The sequence below is a fragment of the Halichoeres trimaculatus genome, unplaced genomic scaffold, assembly GCF_033239565.1.
Source record: "Halichoeres trimaculatus isolate MK-OKI-2021-1 unplaced genomic scaffold, fHalTri1.1 fHalTri1_scaffold_23, whole genome shotgun sequence".
NCBI lineage: Eukaryota > Metazoa > Chordata > Actinopteri > Labriformes > Labridae > Halichoeres > Halichoeres trimaculatus.
This window is the reverse complement of record NW_027437201.1, coordinates 20,770,528-20,795,000: the sequence shown is the minus strand read 5'-3', so window position 1 is coordinate 20,795,000 and position 24,473 is coordinate 20,770,528. Positions and strand designations below refer to the sequence as shown.

Here is a 24,473-nt window from a genome sequence, read left to right as displayed (position 1 = left end):
CGAGTTATCTGCACAGAGGGATACAAACAAGCAGCAGCATGTTACACAACAAATAACCTACTTTTAAATGTTTAATGAGCCAAAATCAATTTAAAGCAGAGAAAACTCTGGACTTACACCCTGTGGACAGCAGGGGAACAGGTTTAGTTTGGGTGCCAAAGCTGCTCCTTTTCTGTCGTTGAAAGTTGTTCTCAAGAGAGCTACTCATCTGCATAAAAACTGCACATTTCTGAGCACAATGAGAGACGTCAGGAACAGGGTGAATCATTTCTCCTGAAAACAAACTGTGTTGCAGCACATACTTCTCGATATGCATCATAATACGGCCAAGATACGGTTGTAGCACAATATTGTGCTGTATTGCAATATTCTACGCAGCTAACCAAGAAAAATGGAGGTGATGTTTTAGTAAGTCACACAATTTTACCCACAATTTAATACACGACTAAATTCAAAACTTTTTGATTGAAAAAAACTTTTCTATGTTATTGTTTTTAAAATACTGAAAGTTAAATGTATTGTTTCATTGATTTAATTTAGCTTGAAAACATAATGTCAGAGGTGTGCAACCTGTACTTTCAAAGGAGATATTTTGCCTCAGCTCACCCGGATTAAAATAAATGCAAAATTATATATTTTGTTAAAATGTAGTGAATAATTAAAGAACAATTTTTTTGATTATTTATTTAATCAAACATGTGATTCCAAGGTTTTTTTTAATTTTAATAAATTTACAAAGATTCAAATTTATTTGAAATTTTAAACCTTTGCAAAAGTTTCAAAAATTTTTAAGTTTAAAAAAAAATCCAAAAACCTTTTATTGTAAAAAAAATTGTGAAAGTTTCAAAATTAAGATAATTTGCATCCCCCCTCCCAAATAAATCTATAATTTGCAAAAATTGTGATTTTTTTAAATTAAAAATAAAAAATGCTTTTTTTTTTTCTTCTCTGGAATTTCTGAGCATATTCTAAAGTTAAAAAAAAAAAATTAATTGTAAAAATTTTTGTAAAACTTCGCAAAACATTAAAATTCGAACAATTTGCAACCCCCCCTTTAAACAAAATCCATAATTTGCAAAAAAAATAATTTTTTGAAATGAATAATCAAAAATATGCTTTTTTTTTCTTTTTTTGAATTTCAAAAATTTTGTTAAATTTCAAAAATAAGTAAAATGTTATTGAATTACCATTTATTTTTATTTTTTAGAAAAATATCAATATTAAAAAAATGTAATATTGCTTGGTATGGGTACCAAATTCAATTTAGGTACTTAGGTATTTAGTCACCGACTGAATTCTGTCAAAAGCACCGGGTACCGATTCACATAAAATCAATAGGTACCATGTTTAGGTACCTAAATGCATCCTTTTGACTGTGAGGGAGTGGAAGAGTGGGCGACTTTCCATGCTGGACATGAACACAGCATTGCAAGGTTATATATTGAAGACTAAATGTTAAAGTGATTTTTCTTTTTATAATTTATTATTTAAAAAAAAGATATTTTTTACCACATAAACACAAAAAAGTACCAAAAAATTGGTACGGCAACGGAACCGTATCGTTTCAAATGTGAAAGGTACCCATCCCAAAATATTGCTATTGTATCAGAGGTAGTAGTATGGTATAAGTAAGGTGTAAGTATTGCTATAATTTGCACCCTACAGCCCAGTGTGATATAATCTAGTTCTTCAAACCATAACCTTAAAATATCCACAGTCAGCTTTCACTCTGTGTGGCTGTCACGCTGTGTGAGAACGTATCATATGGCGACTGAGCCGCTGAAAACGAATGTAAAGCCCAATGATTCACCACAGAGATGACAGACTGCATCCAAAAGGAGGTTTAGTCAGTCGCACAGATCTGTGGGAAACAGATGGTGTGTAAAGACTACACCGATGTGAAGCAGAGAGCTGATTTCACACGGAGAAGATGCTTCTTTATCACCAGACAAATCCCATGGACAAGCGATGAAGATCATGTTTTACGAGGACAAATCATCCCTCCTCGAATCAGGAGTGAGAGCTACTGTCCAAAAATGAAAGCATCAGTTTCTTCAATCTGAATTCTCCTCAAAATGTTGACGTACTGATCCGGTAGTCAGGTGTATCTACCTTTAATGCTCAATCGTTGCCTTGCATTTTGAGATGATGTTGTGATTAATTCATTTGTTCTTGATTTTGTTTCATTGTTTTGTTCGTGAAGCTTGTGCATCCAGCCGCCACATAACCTCAGCCTCCCTGACTGACTGACTTCCTTTTCGTTCAGTTTGTTGCAGGTGTTTTTGAGCAGATGGTCTGCTGGGGTAGATAAGTTGCTTAAGCTCATAATTGCCTTGCAGGAGCCCCGGAGCTGTTGATGGAAATGTTTTTTGAATGGGTCCCTGCAGCCACTTCCTCCAGTGAATGATTCCTGCTGGTGAAGCCGATGTGCTGGTTTCCAGACAGATCATGTTGTCAGCAATCGGCTTCAGGACTGGCTGTACTGTATCAAATCTAAGCTCTTTTCAATATCTGTATTTACACGAGATGTTCTCTGGCTGTGTTTCCTCTGCGTGTGTCAGTGTGTGTTTTTATGAATGATTATGTATGAGCACACTCTGTGCCGATTTCCTGCCAGCAGACTCCAAACTGAGACTAAACCACAGGGAGCGGGGACATATCTCTTAAACCCATCCAGACTACCCAGAGCCTCTTTATCAGAGCGACGTGCTGAATATCATCCGCCTCGTTGGACCAACAGGGCGCCGCTGCGTCCTCTGCCTGTGTCGATGAAGAGATCTGCATGTGTGAGAGTATTTATCAGAGTTCACCATCAGGTTAGGATTACTGTCCTGGTGTTTCCTGTGGGTTTCCAGGGAATCAGAAGGTTTTCACTCATTAGCAGCTCTGGTTGGTGGAAACGCTGGCTGCTCTTGTCATCGAGCAGACGGAGGGCGGTAAATAAGCACGGAGAAAGCATTATGTAGCTACAGCCGTTCAATCAAGAGGAATTATACGGCCTGTACTTTCATTACGCAGTTAGTCAGACTGTAACGCTCTGAGTGTATCTGCACTCTGAGGAAATGAAGGTTGGATTTTTGAAATTCACATGAAAATCATTTAACAGTAGCCAGGTTTGCATGCAGACCTGTTGTCATCCTGATTGAAGAGCTCAGGACAGCTGTTTACACGTAACATTAAATGTTGATGGCAGAAGTGAGACATCTAGTGTCTGAAAGTGGTTACTGCATGTTTTAAATTTATTTAGAAACTTAAAGTGATACTTTGGGATGGAACAAGTTGGGTCCTATCACAAGGTTTAGGGCAGAAATGACCCCTACAGCAGTGTTTTTGTGCAGCAGAAGCCCAGAGCGCTCACACCAAACACCCCCTCCCTGCTCCTCTGCAGGTTTCCTCTGCACTCAGACGGGGCCATATTTACTTGACCAAAAACACAAATAAACAGACTCCTACTGAAAAATCTGATATCAGTCTGCATTCACGCTTTATTTAGAGAATTTTCAGCGCGTTGCTTTCACACAAAAACACCGCTAAATAAGGCTCTAGTTCTCATCGTGTTGTAAAACGGCGCTACCTCCGCTGCAGAGCCACAGCTGGCTACAAGGTGCTCGCCGCTTGGTGTATCAGTCCGCGCGCGGCGTGCCTGATATAAACAAACGCAGGTAGTCTGCCAGGACGAAGAGACACGATGAGAACTAGAGCCTTATTTAGCGGTGTTTTTGTGTGAAAGTAACGCGCTAAAAATTCTCTAAATAAAGTGTGAATGCAGACCGATATCAGATTTTTTCGGTGGGAGTCCGTTTATTTGTGTTTTTGGTCAAGTAAAATTTGGCCCACTCTGAGTGCAGAGGAAACCTGCAGAGGAGCAGGGAGGGGGTGTTTGGTGTGAGCGCTCTGGGCTTCTGCTGCACAAATACACTGCTGTAGGGGTAATTTCTGCCCTAAACCTTGTGATAGGACCCAACTTGTATCACTTTAAGCTTGCTCTGAGGTCAGCCATAGCTCTACACATTTTCCTTTTTTTCTATTTGAGGTGAAACGTCATCGTGTATCGGCCTTGGAGCCACACTGGGCTGAGAGCACCAGGCCTTTTTTGAAAAGCTGTACTGTGAGCTTTAGTCACAGTTTATAAAAAATGTGTGCCTCTGACTTTGATATGTGTGCTTTAAAACGTACCCACTGGCACATGAAGTGCTGTTAATGTCCACAGTCGAGATGAGCACCCGCTAGTTCAAGCAGCAAGCCGCGGTCAGGTTGTTCAGATAAAAGAAGCTCTTCAAAAGCCAGTCGCTGCTTTTTGTGTCTGAGTGACCTCAGATGCACGGAGAAAACTTCTCTGTGTCGTACGCGTCGAGGCTCAGGAGGTGTCACCTTGAGGAGCAGACGATGTGTGGCTGCCTGAGCGTGATGGATTCACCGTGAAGCTGTTATATTTTCTCTCATTGTGATGCAGCGTTTGGCAGCTTTACAAACATGGAGTCACAATCAGCCTGATATCCTTCCTTTTACCTTGAACTTTCCCACACAAACACAAACACACAGATTATCCCTGTGTTTACAGAGATTAATATCTCTCAGAGTGTGTGTGTGTGTAACAAATCAAGCCTGTAGGACGACATTAAACACCCGACGAATGTAACCTGCAGAGGAATCACAGACACAGCTCTTCCTCTGCTGTGAGCGTCAAAATAAAGCTCCTGCATTTCTTTACACTGTGCAGATGCTGTTGTCGCTGTAATTGAGAGAAGCTGCTCACCTGCAGAGTGTGAAAGACGAGCAACAACGAGCTGCTCTCAACATGCAAACACTGAGGATGTTTTTCTTTATTACAGCAAACAAACCTTTCTGCCTCCTATTCCAAAGACCCAGGAACTTGTTTTGTCCCTTTAACTTGAAAAAAAGAGCACGTATCGTGGAGAGGAAAAACAATCCACCTCACCTTACACAACCTGTCTCCTGCTGCTCCGTTAATACGTTTTTATTTCTGTCCGTTTCTATCAAGCTGTCCAAACTGCTGTACCCGCCGCGGAGCTGCACAAAAACAGGTACGGCGAACAAAAGCCCCTCCAGACGTGTTAGATTCAGTCGGCGGGTGCTACATTTCAATTCCTGGGTTCAAACTGATGCATTAAGAGGTGATGTTTTCCAGGAAATGCCTCCAGTGCAGCCTGAAATGTTGGATAAGGTATCGGACAAATACATGTTTATGCTGTATTCAAGGCTGAGGAAACAGTGCTGTGCAAGCAGAAAGTGGGATTGTAGTGCAGTCAGCAATTTCTGCAAAATTAAACAAGTTCGACAACCAAAGCTGCAACATGAGCAGACGCAAAGCTTTAGTTTTCAGTAAGGATTGACTGAGAGTTGCATTTTAGGGTCTATTTTCAGATTCTTTTATTTTTTTTTAAACCTTTAAATGGTCTGGCCTATTGACTGTGTATAGAGTGGATAGCGTGGTTTTGAAGCCAAAATACCCCCGTCACAGGTACCACAAGAGTCTGCGCAGTAGAGTGGAGCCGGATGACAAAAAAAAATATATATTTTTTTTTATTTTCGAGAGTCTAATCACTTCTTGACTCTACCTCCCGATATATTTTACAAGCCCCGAAAAAAATACACAAGAATGTCAGCTGTCAATCATCGTTAAATGTGACGTAAAGTCTTGTTTTTAACCTCTCATGACTGAAGATAACGAACTTTTCAGAAAAAAAAGGACTTGAATACAAGACAGCCAAATGATATCTTCAAATCACCGCAACAATCAGACATGAGAAACATTTCTACGAGGTGTATTAATTTTTTAAAGTTTGACCACAGCCCATCTGGAATGACTGGGGAGATGGATTTTTTGACCTATACTGCAGCCAGCCACCAGGGGGAGCAGTTTTTGTGGTGACCTCACTTCAAGCCAAGTAAGATGACATCCGTTTTTTTATTTCTGCAGTCTATGGTCTATGGCCCCGTGGTACCTCTGAGCTTCGCTTGTCTCCACAGCTGGAGACCCACCTCCTGTTTTAAGGTTTTATTGGGTTTTTTTAGCCTTTAGTAACTGTTTTTGTTGTTCTTAATTGTTTCTAAGAACAACGGAACAATTATTTTCGTGCTTCCATCTTTGTTTTATTGATTCATTTCTTTTGTTTATTGACTTATTAGGTTGAGATTATAAGCTAGGGTGATTATCAGCGCCTATATTTGGCATTTTGAAGCATATCGGCCTCTTCTTTTTTTTAATATAGTGGCTGATAAGAAAATTAAATTTCAGACTGTGTTATTTTGTCTCCAATGCAGCCGTTCCTCCAGACAAAATTTTTCAGAATACTTGACTTACTATAGAAAACTTAAGGGAGCACTTTTTTTTTTTTTTTAGTTTTCATTTAACATAATAAGATAATTGCTGAGCCTGGAAGCTGTTGAAGAAACATATGCAAAAAAGGCTTTAAACAAAGTTAAGTGTTGGAGTTTTATTATCCCAAATTTTGACGCCAATATTTTCACTTTTACTGTAAATGAATATCGGCCCCAAATATCGGTTATCGGCTTCCTTTGCTACAGATAATCGGTGTCAGTATCAGCCCTGTTTGATTGCTCTGTCTCTTCCTTTCCTAAACCTCTAAAATCCAATACTGTCCTTGTTTTTTTCTTCATTTTTAACTTTTAATCTAGAGTTGTTAGAGTTTGTGGTTCGTAAATGAATATCAGCCCCAAATATCGGTTATCAACTTCCTTGACTACTGGTTATCGGTATCAGTATCAAGCTAATGTTCACTTTATATCTGCATTTCAAACGGCTTTTAAGCCAAACTTATTCACCCTTTATGGATGGAAATTCCAAAGACCTTTCCATTTGGATGTAGTTACTCAGTGCATCCACTAGGGGGCAGCACTCAAAGTCAAACCACAGAGTCAGAAGTTTCTGATAAACATGGAAACAGTGAAAGCGCTACAGATGATGTGTCTGCAGAGAAAGAGGGCAGAGCGGACTGTGAGGGTTTTCATCCATCAACACGCGTCAAGAGAGAGCTCTTTCTCCTCGCCGTACCGCTAAGAGAAATTACCCGCGCCGCAGCCCAGGCGCTGAAGGATTGAGGGGTCATTCACCTCGTCAACAGCATCCCCGCTCCACCTGTTCTGGGCTCGAACAAACCGGTCTCCTGTGAACCTCTGCTGCCCGTCTGACATTAAGTTCCTGCCTGATCCTCACCCAGCTGTTGGGGTGCAGCGGTCTGACCCTGAGCTGAGGGGGAGTAACATCACAGACGTGCTTGCACAGCTTTTCACAAAACACCAGAGTATTTTCCTGCTTTTTAAGCTTTTCTTTAACCATCAACGCAGAGCATAAATCAGCCTTAAACTTCAGGAAACAGAAAAAGACACAGTCTGACGTTTCTGGCACAACTTCTTCACCTTTAGGGGATATAAGTAACAAAACAGAGCAACATCTCACCCCGAAACAGCCGGCGCAGGTCATCAGATCCAGCGCTGTCCCCATTATTTCAGCCGCAACACTTCACAAGACGCTGGATGATGTGATGAGCTCTACTTCCTCTCTTTCTACTTCAGGTCTGAATAATTTCTCCGTGAAGGTCCTTCAACGCTGTGACATTTAACCACCATCTGAAATCCAGGTAATTAAAAAACCCTTCGACCTGAACCTTAAATCTCATGGCCCAGGTTTTTATGGGTGCACCTCATCCTACGCTGTTCTGGAGAAAAATGTCTCCCCTCAGACTGTCCCCTCACCTTTGCTGGTGTCCTGTTACACCTGAGACACCGGAGAATCAATTACAAAGCTGGGGCTGGTAATGAGCTCTCTGGTTACCTGATCCAGTGACCAGGGGACAATATGGAGGTCTTCAATCTTTAATGTAGAGTCAGTGAACCTGCTGTTCATGTCGGGGAACGCCGTCTCTACAGAGTCCAATAAAACTAACCCTTAAAGTGATACTCCGGGATGGAACAAGTTGGGTCCTATCACAAGGTTTAGGGCAGAAATTACCCCTACAGCAGTGTTTTTGTGCAGCAGAAGCCCAGAGCGCTCGCACCCAACACCCCCTCCCTGCTCCTCTGCAGGTTTCCTCTGCACTCAGACGGGGCCATATTTTACTTGACCAAAAACACAAATAAACGTACTCCCACCAAAAAAATCCGATATCGGTCTGCATTCACGCTTTATTTAGAGAATTTTCAGTGCGTTGCTTTCACACAATAACACCGCTAAATAAGGCTCTAGTTCTCATCGTGTCTCTTCATCCTGGCAGACTGCCTACGTTTGTTTATATCTGGCACGCCGTGCGCGCGGACTGATACACTAAGCGGTGAGCGCCTCGTAGCCAGCTGTGGCTCTGCAGCGGAGGTAGCGCCGCTTTACGACACGATGAGAACTAGAGACCGATATCAGATTTTTTCTGTGGGAGTCTGTTTATTTGTGTTTTTGGTCAAGTAAAAAATGGCCCCGTCTGAGTGCAGAGGAAACCAGCAGAGGAGCAGGGAGGGGGTGTTTGGTGCGAGCGCTCTGGGCTTCTGCTGCACAAAAACACTGCTGTAGGGGTAATTTCTGCCCTAAACCTTGTGATAGGACCCAACTTGTTCCATCCCGGAGTATCACTTTAAAGGTCGGGTCTGCTGGAGTTTTGGTTCCTTGCTAGCAAACACAACATTCAAACTAGCTCCTTGTCCTCCTTGGATCCAGAGACTTCAGCCATGACTAAGAACACACTCTCTAGCCCAGCAACCACCTGTAGCATCACTTTTCTGCATAGGAGAGACTCAAGAGCCGTGCACCTGATTTAGCATGTTAACACAAGCAAACCACAAGTATCTGACACGTACATGGTTAGCAGAAAGCTAACTCATGTCACTCCCAAGTTCCTGAAAGCGAGTGAAAGTCAAGCCAAGCTTCACCCTCGTTTAGGAAACGTCCAAATACAACCAAAACATCAAGATCCAGGCTTAGGAGGGGGTCGAGGCAAACACTGATGCTGACACACATGTATAGAGGCCCAGAGGAGACGATTGAGCAGGATTACTCCTTTAAAAGCTGACATTTAATTTTTTTTTATTTAGACTCTACCTTTAATCTTAAACAGCTGAGTCCACAGAGCGGAGGGCACAAAGAGGCTGAAAAAAACAGAGCAGAGATTATCCTGGAGGATTATCTCGTATGACCTGCTGTTGTCATTGGTTGCTTTACGGGCTCCAGTGATTGATCTTTTTGAGAAATTATCTTGTTTGGATTAAAAACAGGAGCTTAACTTACAGCCAGATGCCAAAGCAGCTGCAGGAGCCAGGAGGAAAGCGACGAAGAGGAAACGGCAGATCGCACAGTAAGAAACGTTTCCTGTCGTGTCATGATGTTTAAAAATCAAGAAAGCAGACCAGCAGCCTGCAAGATCTGCAAAAGCTTTGAGAGTCCAAGAAACAGTTTGTATGTTATTTCATTGTGACAAAAGTAATCATGAAATACAAACACTGTGCTTTTACTTTGAATGAGTGAATGTTTTCTTTGAAGCTTTTGACACAAACAACAAACAAAGCACAGCTGATGAAGAGGAGTGCCTGTGGCTAAAAATCATGAGCCTATATTTAGTTTGCAAATGTCATCCAACCTATAATTTGTCTGTTTAACTTAATTAGTGGATCTGTGTGTGTGTGTGTGTGCAGGTGAGAAAGAGAGAAAAGACATGAATCAGCGCTTTCATTAATTTCTCTGAAACAAAGGCTGTAATTACACAGATTATTACCACTCCAATTATCACATTTCAGCGATTCAGCCGTCAGTGCTGCTAACCTGAAGCTAGCAGATAATTTCCGTCTCTTTTGAGGTAGTGTCTGCAGGATTGTTCTTAAAACAAAATAAAATGTCAACTTTTACAGGAATAATCCTGCTCAATCGTCTCCTCTGGGCTTCTATACATGTGTGTCAGCATCAGTGTCTGCCTCAACCCCCCTCCTCTGCATGGATGTTGTTGTTTTGGTTGTTTCAGGATGTTTCTGGGCAGAGAGTAGGAAACACGAGAAACACAATGCTACAGATGCTTTCTGGGCTAGTGAGTGTGTTCATGTACTCATGGTTGGAGGCTGTGGGTGTGTGCTGCAGCTGGCACTGAGCCAAGGAGGCGGAGCCCAGTTTGAATGTTGTGTTGGCTGATGAGTTGCAAAAATTCTTGCAGACCTAGACCCTTTGTCCCGTTCTTACATCCTGGAAGTTGGGAAGACTCATCTGCTTTTCCCAAATATACAGTTATTGAAAAGTATCCAGCTAGAGCCAAATTTGGAGGCTACTTGCAAATTTCAATCAAGTCTTATTGCGACATTTTGACACTTAATCCCAACTATTCTGGTTAAAATTTCAGAGTCTGCAAAACAAAACAAAACAAAACAAATTGTCAACTTTTATAGGAATAATCCTGCTCAGTTGTCTCCTTTGGGCTTCTATACAGGAGTGTCGGTGTCTGTGTCTGCCTCAACCCCCCTCCTCTGCCTGGATGTTGATGTTTTGGTTGTTTCAAGATGTTCCTGGGCAGAGAGTAGGCGTGGTTACACTTTGAGTGTTGATTAGCAAGTGGAAGAAGCTAATCAGAGTAGCTACCATCGCAGACGTAGCATGGAGGAAGAAAACAACCATAAAAAAACAAAAAGGCAAACAGATAAAGCTTTTTCCTAAAAACTGTGTGACTGTGGGTGTGTGCTGCAGCTGGCACTGAGCCAAGGAGGCGGAGCCCAGTTTGAATGTTGTGTTTGCTGATGAGTAACCAAAATTCTTGTAGACCTAGACATCTTTGTCCCGTTCTCACATCCTGGAAGTTGGTGAAGAATCATCTGCTTTTCCCAAATATACAAAGTTGGTGAAAAGGGTCCAGCCAGAACCAAATTTTGAGCCTACTGGCAAATTTCAACCCAGTTCTGCTCAGTCGTCTCCTCTGGGCTTCTATACATGTGTGTCAGCATCAGTGTCTGCCTCGAACCCCCTCCTAAGCCTGGATGTTGTTGTTTTGGTTGTTTCAGGATGTTTCTGGGCAGAGAGTAGGCATGGTTACATCAGCCAATCACAGCGCGCCGTGTGTGCATGTGACTTTGGGTGTTAATTAGCGTGTGGAAGAAGCTAATCAGAGCTGCTACGATCACAGATGTGAGGAAAAGGAATTTTCAGGAACTTGGAGAGCAGGACATGACGAAGAGTGATGTGAGTTAGCTTTCTGCTAACCAGGTATGTTAGCTTGAAGTCAAATACATGTGATTAGCTTGTGCTAACATGCTAAGTTGGGTGCATGGCTCTTGAGTCTCTCCCACGTAGAAACGCGATGCTACAGGTGGTTGCTGGGCTAGTGAGTGTGTTCACATAGTCACGGGTTGAAACTGTAGGTGTGTGCTGCAGCTGGCACTGAGCCAAAGAGGAGGAGCAAAGTTTGAATGTTGTGTTTACTGACAGGGAACCAAAACTCCTGCAGACCCTCAGAAAGCAACTGGTTTGAGATGTGGCAGCACCCTGAGGACACTGCAGCCATCCTTACTTTGGGTAAAAGGTATAAAGGACAGCAACAACTCACGCAGCCAGTCTGAGTCAGCCGAAAGAAAATGTCAACCGTGTCGAACTAAATGGCAGACTGTTATTGAGAAACCTCCAGGGGATCCTCCTCAGTCTCCCTGAGCTAAAGGTGAGCTCACTCCTTTGGTTGTTGGATGTGTGAAAGTGAAGACAAAGAGAAGACGCTGGTTTCAAATCGTACTTACAAACTTCCTCTTCAGCTTCCCCTTGTTGCCCCTGCTCGGCTTGCCCTCCACTGAAGTCCCAGAGCTGAAGTCAGAGCCCAGGTCCAGGTGGTCGTCTGCGGAGATGCTCTTCCGTAGGTACGCGGCCCGGGCCCTGAAGTGGGAGAACGGGGACTGGGAGCGAGGGCGGGCTTCGTTGAACGCTGCATGCTGCGGCTCTTCTTCGCCCTCCATGTCATCCTCCAAACGCCACAGCTCACCTTGAGGAGGAGGAAAAGACAAGGTGGATGAAGATGGAGGCAGATCTGAAGGGTAATTACTGCTTCTGCTCTCTAACAGACTCAATATGGCAGTGATGGTGTTTTCGTCCAGCTGAGCTTTCACAGCTGCAGCGCAGAGATGGACGTGCTCCGTCAGTTGGAGCTCAGCTCTGCACTAATCACACACCACTCCCATCCCTCTGCATTTGATGTCCCTCAGACGACGGACGTCTCGTCAGCTTCCAACAGCGTGCTGAGGGCGATTATAAGTCACTCAGCGCTCTGTCAATCACCTGCAGCGTGTCGGGCTACAGAAGCTCTGCCCATCAGGGTGAAGGAAAGCAAAAACCAACCTGTGTTTTCAACATTTGATGCATGAAACAGAGCCCAGTTAAAAGTTATGACAGAAATAAATTGGCTGACAAAAAAAAAGATTCCTAAACCACGAGAGTGAAAGAAACAGCAGGTTTCTCGATCAGATTTTTTTTTGTTGATTAAAAAAGGTGTGCCACAAGGTTCAGTCCTGGGCCCTGTGCTTTTTTCACTGTGTACGTTAATACCATTTTTTCCACTTTAAAAAACTGTCATCTCATCTTTTTGCTGATGACACTGTTGTTTACTGTATTGCAGATACATTTTAATCTGCCATCAACAACCTTGTTTTGGAGTTAAATGGAGATCAGATCAAAACAAATTTTCTTTGTTCAAATCAACTTTTACTGGATAGAACGGTGTTTATCAGCACAAGTACGTAGTGATACAATTTGGAATGTGACATCAAGCAAATGTTGTAGCTGGCTATATGTAGTGCTATCGGCAGCCCAGTGCTCTGACTTGACAAAAAGCTAACACTGTCAGGAATAAACATTAGCACAAACAGTTTAGCCCTTTTAGCCTTAAGCTCGTGCTCTATCTCTCTCCTGTTTCTCTTTCTTCTGCTCTTCTGTCCTTTTTCTGTCTGACAGTTAGGCTCCAGTGTCCACCATCACTACAAAATTAATCACAGAAATTAAAAAGAAATCGAAACTTCATCAGCCGGCGTGGTGTTGTCATAGAGACCTAGACGTGCTGTAAACCAATCCAGTCTTACTCAATCAGAAAGCTAAGTAGTAGCATTTAGGTAAAATTTTTATTGGTGCTGATAATCTCATTTGAAAGTGTGGATTAGGATCAGGAAATATCTAGAAGCAATTCACCTTTAAACATCATGTCAACGCTGTAAAAAACTGAAATCTTATTACTTATCTTTTTTTTTATTATTAATCTTACGTACTTGGGCTTAACTTTTATTGGGACTTTAGTTTATTGCACTTTCTTAACTTTTATGTTGTTTTTTTTTGGTGCTCTTATTTTGGTTATACTTCAGAGGTCTGCAAATTTCTTCACACTAAGGTAATAATTAGACAAAGTTATTTCTGATTTCTTTAAAATTAGCACAAAACTTCTTTAAAATAATGTCCAAATTTATTGTCACAAGTCACAGTTGATAGGTTACTGTTTTTTCCAGTTTCTTTGAAGCTTTCTCCAGGTTGCAAGGTAAGAAGGTGACAATTAGCAAATAATTTATTTGAAATGTTTTTAGAAGTATCCCAACGTTTTTGCTTACCACTGTGTAAACAGCGGAACTTCTTCTTCTACGCTTGCAATTTAGCACAGTGGTCCCTGAAAGCGCGCAAGCGTCTGGCTTGGTCTGCCGCGGCCTCCATAGTTCAGGGAGCGCGCAGACGTGCACTGCAGGAGTACGATATAGCACTGTTTAGGCTTGAAAAATGTACTATATGGCCTCGTTTCGAATTAATTATGGACGTTACCCGCTCAGGACACTTGGATTACAGCGGACGAGCAGTATGAAGGAAAATAGGCACGTTTTTGTGGACTTTTATGGACCTTTTTCTTTCGGGCGCCATTGGCCCCTTTTACATGGAAGTTTGTTGACAGCAAAAATCCCCCCAGATCTCCGGCTGCATTTGAGACATCAAAAAAGTGCTCCAGAGTGTTGCTCAGCACGAGGGTGAGTAGAAAATGAAGGCATATCATTCTTTGGGTGAAATATTCCTTTAATGTGCTTGACATTTTTGGATGAGCTAGATGTTGCAAAAACAAATTTCTGAGCAATCAAACGATAAAGTATTATCTTATCTTAATTCAGGAAAAATGTCTTTTAAGACTCAAGATGAGACATGAAAATGTGTTGTATGTATGAAATGTCTTGTTTCAAGTTATTTAAAGACAAAATGAGGTCTGAATTGCTGTAACAAGCTAAAAAAAATCTGCCATTGGATCAAGAGAAAAGTTTCTTGTATTAAGACATTATTCTAGTTTCAAGCAAATGTTTCTATTGTTCCATTGGCAGATTTTTCTAACTTGCTCCCAAGTCATCCAGACCTCATTTTGTCTTAAATGTCTTGAAACCAGACATTTTTCTGGACTGATCAGGTGAATGTGGCTCAGATTTAGTCTAAAAAGACATTTTCTACTGAAATTAAGACAAAAACACTTGATAAGATGTCAGTTTTGCAGTGAGGTTTTATTTGGGCCCAGTAATGACTGAGTTCATTAGCGTCTTCCTCCTGCAGGTTGATTGGCTGTAACGGCCTCCCTCTGTGAGCTCACCAACGATCTCCAGAGTGTGAAATATTACTTTCCCAGCCCTGCTGTCTGAGCACTCGCCAAATCACATCAGGCTTTTGAAAGCAGTGTCAGATAAGGCTCCGTCAAACTGACAGACCAGCTCTGATGCTCACCTGTCACTGCCAGAGACGCTGATTCACAAATCTGTGAACCAAACGTTCCTGTAAACAAACTGGATAAAGAAGAAGTTATCTCCGCTCCGACCACAAAGACAGACAAAGAGAAGGAGAGAGGTAGCCTCATCATGCTCCATGACAGTGGTTGCTAAGCAACAAGGGGGCCACATGAGACTGAAGTCTCTCACAATCTGATATTTGCATCGGAGCCGCAGTAGGGCATGGGAAAACAGGCGGGAGGGAGGCAGACGCCGCCAGAATCAGAGAGGTGAGCTGAGGACAGGAAGTGGAAGAGCTGGGCCGAAATGAACGTCTCCTTCACCGTGTCATTAAGTCCCCGACAATTAAAGGAAGAAGTGAGAAGATAAATGAGATTAGAGCCGCAGAACGAGGTTAGCTCCCTGCTCCTTAGCAAAGTGGGCTGATTGAGGTGGCAGCACTCGGAGAAGTGTTGGAGGAGAGGTGGGGGTGCAGGGAAATTAAAGAGACTCATTTATCGAACCAGGATGTTTGGTGATCAGTTTCCACTTCGCTGGATTCTACTTTCAGTTAAACACCAGATCTGTCAGCAGAAACTTTAATGAAACACACTATGAGCTCCTTGGAGGAACTTTTAGTTTATGTTGGCGCCCCCTGTGGACAAAGCTTGGAGGAGCAGAAATTCTCACCACTCTACTCCACGTCCAAGGCAAGGGTCTTCAACCTGTGGCTCTGGAGCATCATGCAACTCTTTGACTTCTGCCTCTTGTAGTTTTAAAAAAATATTATTGAAAAAAATGTTTTTTATTTTTCTTACAGAGGGTATTGATGATTACAGACACTGACACTAAATAAAATCCTGTGTTAATATTTAGTTGAACTAAATCTTCATCCCATCTGTCAATAAAGCCTGCCACCGCTCTACTTCACCTCCTACAACATCAACAGCCCACCAACTTTCCATGCACCTGTGGCTAACCTCAAGTTTTAAAGCCCTGGGAAGATAACTACATCTACAAAAAGACTAATCTGGGAGAAAATAGAAATTTTAATTCTATGCTCCATTTAACTGTCAATGCACCAATTCAGTATACATGCTTGATATATGGCAAGACATGGGCAAACATCAAAAATGATAAGTTGAGCAAAATCATCAACTTATGTTACCCAATTAAAGATTTCTTCAAGACTTAAAAAAAAAAATTGCAGAATTTAAAAAAATCAGTTAATTTGAAATATTTACAAATTTCTAATTTTCAGTGATTTTTTTTAATAATAATGAAATAAAAAATTCACATTCAATTTAAACTTTAAAAATATTTTTATTTCAATTTTTTGAAATACATTTTGCAAAATTTAAAACAATTCAATTAATTTTAAACGTTAACAAAGTTTTACTTTTTGGTGATTTTTTAAAAAAATAATAATATCAAAAACTTTCATTTTTTTTATTCAAAATTCTTTCTACTTCATTTTTTTACATAAATTTAGCAAATTTATAAAATTTCAATTAATTTTAAATATTAAAAAATCTTATTATTGTTATTATTTTTATTATTTTTCCAATAATAAAAAAATCTAATTATTTTTTATTCAAAAATATCTTTTTATTTCAATTTTTTCATTTTTTTTTTCTAAAATTTTAATTTTTATATTTGCAAATTCTTGATTTTTTGTAATTTTTTTAAAAAATACCCTCATTTTTTTCAATCAAAAAAAAGATTTAACTTTTTTTTTTTTTTTTTAAATTCAGTAATTAACTTTCACGTCACATAAAACATCTTGTTGGTTTAATCATTCACTAATTTTATACTATGTGTAGAGTTTTAATACACTTAATAGTCTTTTTTGTGAAGATAAAGTAGATTTTGTGGTTCCTAGGTGAGCTGAGGTGAAGTGACTCCTTTGTAAGTAAAGTTTGCAGACCCCTGGTCCAAGGTGACATCTGGGATTGGTTAGAGTCCTCTTTGACCCTGAACATAAATGCTGGAGTTACAGATCATGGATGGATGGTTGTAAGTGAGACAAATACAGCTTGGACCAGAGTAAAGCTCATGTTGTGTCATTATCTTTAAAAACTTCTGGTTTGTTTTTAGCTTTTTTCAGAGCTGGTACCTCCTGTGTGGCCGCCTCTCTGTCTCTCTGGGACTTTGACTTCAAGCAGAAACTTTGGCACTTCTTTCCTCTGATGTTTCAGTTTTTTCTGTCGTCTTTGTGGAGAAATTTGTTTCCCTACAGAGAGTGTTTTCAGGAAGAAGGGGGCTGAGACTGTCTGCAGCTCTGTCACAGAGTAAGCCCTTAAAGAGGGACGATAACGACGGCGTTTTCCCTCGAAACGAGCTAAATCTCATCAACCTGCTGGTGTCAGGGAGCTTTGATCGAGCGGAGCAGAGTGACGTCAATCAGCGGTGACAGAGCGGCGCTGAGTGTGTTTACGTCTGTCAGAGCGTGAGGAGGAATGAAGCACGCCGTGCTCTCTTCCTGCAGCTGTCGGCTTGCTGCTGAAATCTGGAGTCCGTCCATGTCTCTGATTCGGTGTTAAAGGGTTGGAGAGGAGATTACTTTACAAATGACCCACTTTAGGAAATTGTGAGAGCTGCTCGACTGAGGTTTAATCATCCACTGAGAAATTATGGATGCATTAAAAGTTGCTGTATGTAGGTCACTTCTGAAACTGTTACAAGGGAGCTCCAGCCTCTAAGTTGGATTTAAACAAGCCGTTCGTTTTTATTAGTTAGTTTTTATATGAGGATTCTTTGAAGAGCTGTAATTACACGGCAAAAAAACATAGAAAAATGTTTTGGCACGTGCTCACCTGGAGCACAGAAACTCAGGTTTTGTTACCTTCACCTTTCTAACTTCTTACAGAAAAGCTCCTTCTTGATCGTAGAAATCAAAGCTGCCTCCATTCACAAAACATGTTTTCATCCCTTAAAAAAAGACACATCATCCGTCCATAAGATGAAAGGCATCACTGCAGCATCAGGATTCACCGCGACGGCTTCCTCCTCGTGAGGGAAGGAGCTGTGTTTGATTCATAAACAAAAAGGCGGCGGGGAAACAGAGGGAGGAAACGGCGAGCTGCTGTGTGCACAGCAACACAGGAAACAAACATGTGGGATTGGAAAGTTGAAGAAGATTCTGGTTGTTTCTCGGAAAGGTGAGGACGATTGGAGCTGCGCGCAGATTGATTGTTTGGACGAGCCGAAGGGTCAGACACAAACAGTCGTTTCAGGGTGAAAATGAATGTTTTTGAGCGCCGTGACTGTGTGCTGACGTGCGTTCAGGAGAGTTTACTCAGGCTTTGTCACATTTGTTCGTGTTATTATGTGAACAGATGATTGAAAAAACAAACAGCAGAGCTGGAGGAAAAACACTCTCCATCCTGCAAGGTCACAGCAAACCAAACAATCCTGAACGTGTCAGCATCCATTTTAACTTTACCTGCAGGCGGCAGGGTGCAGGCCTTCGGGTGGCTGCTGGCGACAGGCGGGTTCTTCCTGCGAGGAGGGCTCCCACCAATCAGGTCAGCGTGGTGGACTCGTGAAACCGTGGGGGACTGCGGGATGCTGGGGAGAGTACGGGACTTAGCCAGGAGGGGTCTCTGCAGCTTTCTCTCCAGGGACCTGACCGAGAAAGAGAAAAGAAAAACAATTTTAGATTTTTATGTCACAAAATGAGTCTGGGACAAATGCAGGTACCAGAACAATAGGTGCACCAATTTATTTACCATACAATACAAGCTTAGCTTAGCCAAAAAAAATAAATAAAAAAGCTTGATGGTGGTTTTAATGTTTTTCACTGTTCAGAAATTTTCTTAAACGTGTCTAAAATAAACCAACAGGAGCTTAAAAAAGTCCCCAAACATCTTAAACCTCAACCTAAAAAGACTTTGTCACCACACAGACATAGTAAGGAAGAAGTCAAACCCCTATTAGCCGCAGCTAGCATTAGCACCTACCGTGCTACTGTGCTGATTCAAGGTCGTTTGTAACGATGGGTGAGAAACAAGACGCAGACAAATTAAAACAAGTTTAAGAAACAAAAACTTACTTAAAGCAAAATCCACAAGAAACACAAGAGCACGCAGAGAAAGATGTGATTAAGTGATTAAAGGAGAGCAGAGATGCTAACAGACGCACAGGCTGATGAACACAGGTGAGATTAATCAGAGCAATCAAGCAGAGGGGAGGAACACAGGACAGGAAGTACAACTTAACCAGACACAGGAAGCAGGAAGTACATATTAAAACTACAAACTAAAAACAAGAAACAGCACAAGTACAAGTTTTTCCAGCCAGATATGAAGTTTTGATGTTAGCCCAAAAGGTGGGCAGTCGATAACCGATATTTGGAGAGAATTATCCTTAACAGTAAAAGTGAAAATGTTGGCGTCACAATTTTGAGTAATACAAACTCTGTCACTTAACTTTGTTTAAGCATATGTTTGTTAAACAGCTCCCAGCCTCATAAAGTTAAAGGTCCCATATTCTGCAAAAATCACTTCATTAAGTCTTTTAGTGAAATTTGTGGGTCTTTGTCTTTCCTCCCAGCCCACAAAATGTGATATTTAATGACAAAACCTGACCTAAAACAAGCTGTTTGGATTTTGGGGATTTGCTGACGTCAGCGATTCCCTTTTTCGACCAATCAGGAGCAAGTCTGACCTCATTGGTCCACCCGAGCAGATACCCCTGAACTTCCTCCCCACCCATTCCCCTCGGAGAATGCCAAAGTTGAAGAGCCATCACTGCTCTGTTTTTGGCTGTAAACAGCCACATAGTTCCATGCTCAAGCTTTCCATCTCAGAAGAAGACAGACTAAGTGTCTAGAGTTCATTTATCAAGGAAATGTTCCAGCTACACTCAGTAAAACTGTGCATGTGTGTGCTAGTCACTTCACGGCCGACTGCTTTTCCAACTTTGGACAGTCCAACAGAGGGCTAGCCAATAGACTGGTCCTGAATCCAGGCGCATTACCAACCATCCTCCAACAAACCTGGGACCCTGGAAATGTGAGTATTTTAAATGCTGTGTGCCGTGGAGCAGATGGAAGAGCTTTTCCTTAGTGTCCCCCCCTGTCTCTGTGTTAGCTTCAGGATGCTAACTTTAGCTTCAGTTAGCCTGTTGTTTTAGCCTGTAATGTTACGGTAAACGAGCTTCTCTGTTTTCTAAACATTGTGCACTCGGAGCTCGTGGCGCCGCTCTCAGTGACGCTGAAGAGCAGGGCGGTATCAGCGGTGGCTCATTTACATATGAGGGCCACGCCCACTAAATCAGAGTGTTCTGAACAGAGGGGCTATGAGAGCCTGGAAACAATGCTGCTGTGCTTGATTTATTGGCTTTTTGGACCAAAACATGTTACTACCATTTCATGACATCGATGATAAACTTTAAATAAGTTTCCTGATACTCGGTCATGTGATCACTTCCTGTTTCTGGATGTTAGAAGTTGACATGTTGGTTTGGAAAGACTTCGCCTCGAGTGTATGTCGCAAAATTCCTGCACAGCTCCACGTCAACATCTGTGTGTGTAAGTGTGTGTGTGTGTGTGTGTGTGTGTGCAGTCATTCGACTGAGTCTAGGAATTTTTCCATTAAGCTACCATTAAACACTCTCCTCAAATCACTCTGAGACACACACGAACACACACAAACACACGGCTAATGAGCAACAAGAGAGCGGCTGTCTGATCGATAGTGAAATCTTCTCCACCTCAGCATCATGAAGCTGGAAGCCAACCAATAGGAACGTGATGTTTGATAGCAGAGGGTACCACACTCCATCCAGAGGGACGCCAATCAATGGCTGCAATCACAAGATCAGCTTAATGGCAAACCAGTGACTCGCCACGACACAGTCAGACGACCTACAACAACAACGAGCAGACGCTGCAGATCAGTCAAACTGATGTTTTCAGCTTCTCTGTTTCTGAGGAGCTGTTGTTACAACAATTGGTTTGTTAATATCACTCTGAATATCAGAGCAAACAAACCCCAACGTGCTCCTCAGACTTTGATTTTCCAGACTCAAAGTGAGACTCTAAATTTGTCCCGGTCTGAGAGACTTCAGTCGTCGTTCACTCTCAGATGTCTGCCTCAGGATGTTTCAGGCTCGGGGATATTTATCACAGAGGAGCTTTCAGCCGCAGCGACAGGCAGCTCCAAGTCAGCACATCCACGAGCTCCAGGAGTGAAGTACCGACATCCTGCACGGCGCTGTCAGCCAATAAACCGCTCCCCTGATGGATGAGGCGTGGATATTTGACCCGGGATCAGAGGGGCACGGGAAGAGATCCAGAACAGTGATGCAGTCTGATGATGAATAATACACACACACACACACACACACACACAGACACACTTTGATGCTGATAGAAACAGGCAGGTCCCTCATTTTTCCGCAGTCCCCACTGACCTGTGTGAACACACATTTGCCCGAAGCACACACACACGCACCACACACACATGTAAACACACATCTCTCATGTCATAAGATGAAATATCTCAGGATCCATCACTGAACACACACACACAATCAGTGCCTCCCACCAGCGCCATGATGACACACTGGGCCAAACAGCCGGCCCGACCACTCTGACAATTTGGACCTTACTCATTCTACAGACCTGTTGCTAGGCAACGGCGTTTACCAAAACAAGGGGAGAGGAGCGGTAAACGGGGGGAAAGGGAAAAGGAAAAAAAAAGAAAAAGAAAAGAAAATTGAAGAAAAAGGAAAAAGGAAGTTGAAAACAAAGCTCAAAAAGCAAAAAGAGAAGTAGAAGAGAAACTTAGAGAAAGAGTAAGACCTGATAGAAAGATTACATTGATTTTGGCGACAGAAAAGACAAAAGGTAAAGTAAATAAAGGGAAGAAAAGATGTAGAGAGAGGTGCAAAGAGGAATGAAAAATGAAATTATACAAGACAGTGGGGGAAAAGGATGGAAAGAAAGTCAGGAGGGACAGAAAGGGAAGAAATACAGAGGAAAGAAAGAAAAAAAGACACAGAAAAGGAGAAATGGAAGGGAAGAGTAGGAAGTAAAGGAAATGACAGGAAGGGTATAAAAAAATAGAAAAGTAGGAGTTTAGGGGAAGGACAAGATGGGATAGAGAAGAAAAGAAAGGAAAGAAGGAAAAAAAGGAAAGGAGGGAAAAAGGGAAGGAAAGAAAAAAAGAAAAGGAAAGAAGGGAAAAGAAAGGAAAAGAAACAGAAAAGGAAAGGAAAGGCAAGAAGGGAAACAAGGAAAGGAAAAGAGAAGGAAAATGGGTAAGAAAATGACAGGAGGGAAAGGAAACAGAACAAATTGGACAGGAAGCAAAGACAAGGAAAGAAGGGGGGGAAAAGGAAAGGAGGAAAAAGGGAAGGAAAGAAACAGAAAGGAAAGGAAGGAAAGGAAAGGAAAGGGAAAAAAGGGAAAAGAAAGGAAAAAAGGAAAGGAAAGGAAAGAAGGGAAAACAGAAAAGGAAAAGAGAAGGAAAAGGGGTAAGAAAAGGACAGGAAGGTAAGGAAAAAGAAAAAATAGAACAGGAAGCAAAGGAAAGGAAAGCAATTGTATAAAGGGAAAGAAAAGAAAAGGAGGAAAGAAGGAAAGGAAAAAAGAAAAAAGAAAGAAAAGAAAAGAAATGAAAAGAAAAGAAAAGAAAGGAAAGAAAGGAAAGGAAAGAAAGGCAAGGGGAAAATGGAAAGGGAAGGGAAGGGAAGAAAAGGAAAGGAAAAGAAAAGGAAAAAAGGAAAGGAAAAGAAGGGAAAAGGGAAAAAAGGAAAGGCAAGAAGGGAAAAGAGGAAAGGAAAAGGACAAGAAGAAAACAAAACGAAAGGGATGGAAATTAAAAGAAAGAAAAGGAAGAAAAAAAGAAGGAAAATGAAAGGAAAGGAAAGGAAAGTGAGAGATATAAAATATTATAGGAAAAACTGGGAAAAGAAAAGGAGGAGAGGATAGGAAAAAGGAAAGAGGAGTGAAAGTAGTGAGAACAGAAGTGTAGAGGAAAGGAGAGAAGCGTTCTGACTTGTAATCGTTGCTGTGCCTCGTGTTTTCGCTGCCAAACTCATTTTCTTTCTCAGTTTCTGCAGCTGAGGGAGGAAAATCTCTCCTTTGTTTGAGTTTGTGTTGTTCTCTGTTTCTTTATTCATAAAAATCAGAATGAGTCTGTCAGCAGAAGCGAGAGGAGAGGGTGAAAGAATCGCAGGATGATGGTGTGAAAAAAAACACTCAGGGTGAAAATCGATGCATGCTCAGGATAATGTGTTGATTTCAGTTCACATCCAGAACAATACTTTCATCCCTGCCCCTCAGAGTCCGATCTTAGGTTTCATCAGGTTTTAGCTTTGTGTACAGCAGTTTGTCTGAGCGACCTCCTTTCGACGCTCTGAAACAAGAAAACTGAGACTGTCGGAGTATTTTCCAGCCTTGGTGCTGGAGTCCATGTGAGAATCCAAAAAGCTGGATGAATGAACGCTGCGCGACCATGAATGGGGCTCGCCTGCATGAAGCTGTCCGTGGTGCTGAATCACCGCACACAAAAACACACACACACAGCCGCACATTCATATCTTCACACTCATTTTTCACACTGAGGTTTTTTTATGAATCTGGTTCAGAAAAACGAAGACTCCAGCGAAATGAGAGATCCGACACAGACTGAAACACTCCAGGTTAATGACTTTGGACTCTTTCTGTTTTATCTTATCTCTGCGTTCTCCCTCTGGTACCGAGGCTGTGATAAATGTTCCAGTTATTAACACAATGTTCTTCTGGAGCCAGTAACAAAGCTCGGGGTTTCTCATTCACCAGCCAAATTCACTGCCCGGAGCAGAGCCATTCATTAAAAAGTCTTTTTCACTTCTATGTGTTCTGGCTCTGTCTGAATGGGGATGTGCGCTCGGCGGACGCGTTGCATCATCTTCCTTTGTTTGGTCTTTTTTGTTTCATCTTTTCTCCTCACTCATTCAGCTCTTCTTTGGCCATTTTCACCATTTATGCTCCTATTTTACCAACCTCTTTCACTAGTCAGACTCTACTTTCTATAACAAGAGCTCTAAGGGTATAAATCAGTCATAACCTGAACCCAGCCCCAGCAGGTGGCGCTAAAAACAACTGATACTGAACAATCTTCACAGAAATATCTCTGTCCATACGAAGAGCCAAACTGAAAATGATTGCCTTTGAAGCCTGCAATGCCACGCCTGGCCAATACGTGGCAGGTTAGCAAAATGTGAAAACCATAGAAGAAGAACGTTATGAGCATGTGCAGACAAAAACAGGAAGAAGAAGCAGTCAACAGAGTAAAGAGATGGCAAAGACCACAGAAACAGCGCGGCAAATGTCGGCCATCATTCTTGTTGTTGGCAACCGTTGCTACAGTGACTTGTTGCTAGGCGCCTGACATCATCCCGTCAACACCAGCTTCGTTTAACAACGCTACACGGATCCACTCAAATGGATATTCACTTTTTTTTATCCATTTTAAAAAATCTCTGTTTATTCAGGTGAAATTGCCGTGTTAATGTTAGGGGTGGGTAAAAATATTGATGAATCGATGCATCAAAATATTGCCTCACCCAATTTAATGCCGCGGCCACACCAAACGCGAACACACGAATTTATTCGCGTGAATGGCCTGTCACGCGCCGCGTGAACGCCCGAGTCTCGCTGCTGGACTTTTTTGACAAGCTGAGTCGCGAACACGCAAACGCGCAGTACTGCGCATGCGGAGTAGAGAGCTCGTTCATTTAAAGACCGAAAGTCCAAAAGAGCATCTGAAAAACAATGAGCTGTGGTTTCC

The 24,473-nt window shown here is 41.9% G+C and overlaps 1 protein-coding gene across 2 annotated transcripts in view; it reads right to left on the bottom strand.

The window, feature by feature from the left end:
* ankfn1b (ankyrin repeat and fibronectin type III domain containing 1b) overlaps positions 1 to 24,473 on the bottom strand; it is a 212,083-nt gene that overhangs the window by 148,789 nt on the left and 38,821 nt on the right. For both annotated transcript variants that reach the window (XM_074663682.1, XM_074663681.1), the window contains 2 exons: positions 18,137 to 18,318; positions 11,728 to 11,966 (listed from right to left, as the gene is read on the bottom strand). In XM_074663682.1, the coding sequence (XP_074519783.1) occupies positions 11,728 to 11,966; positions 18,137 to 18,318 (421 nt within the window). The remainder of the gene's footprint in view (positions 1 to 11,727; positions 11,967 to 18,136; positions 18,319 to 24,473) is intronic.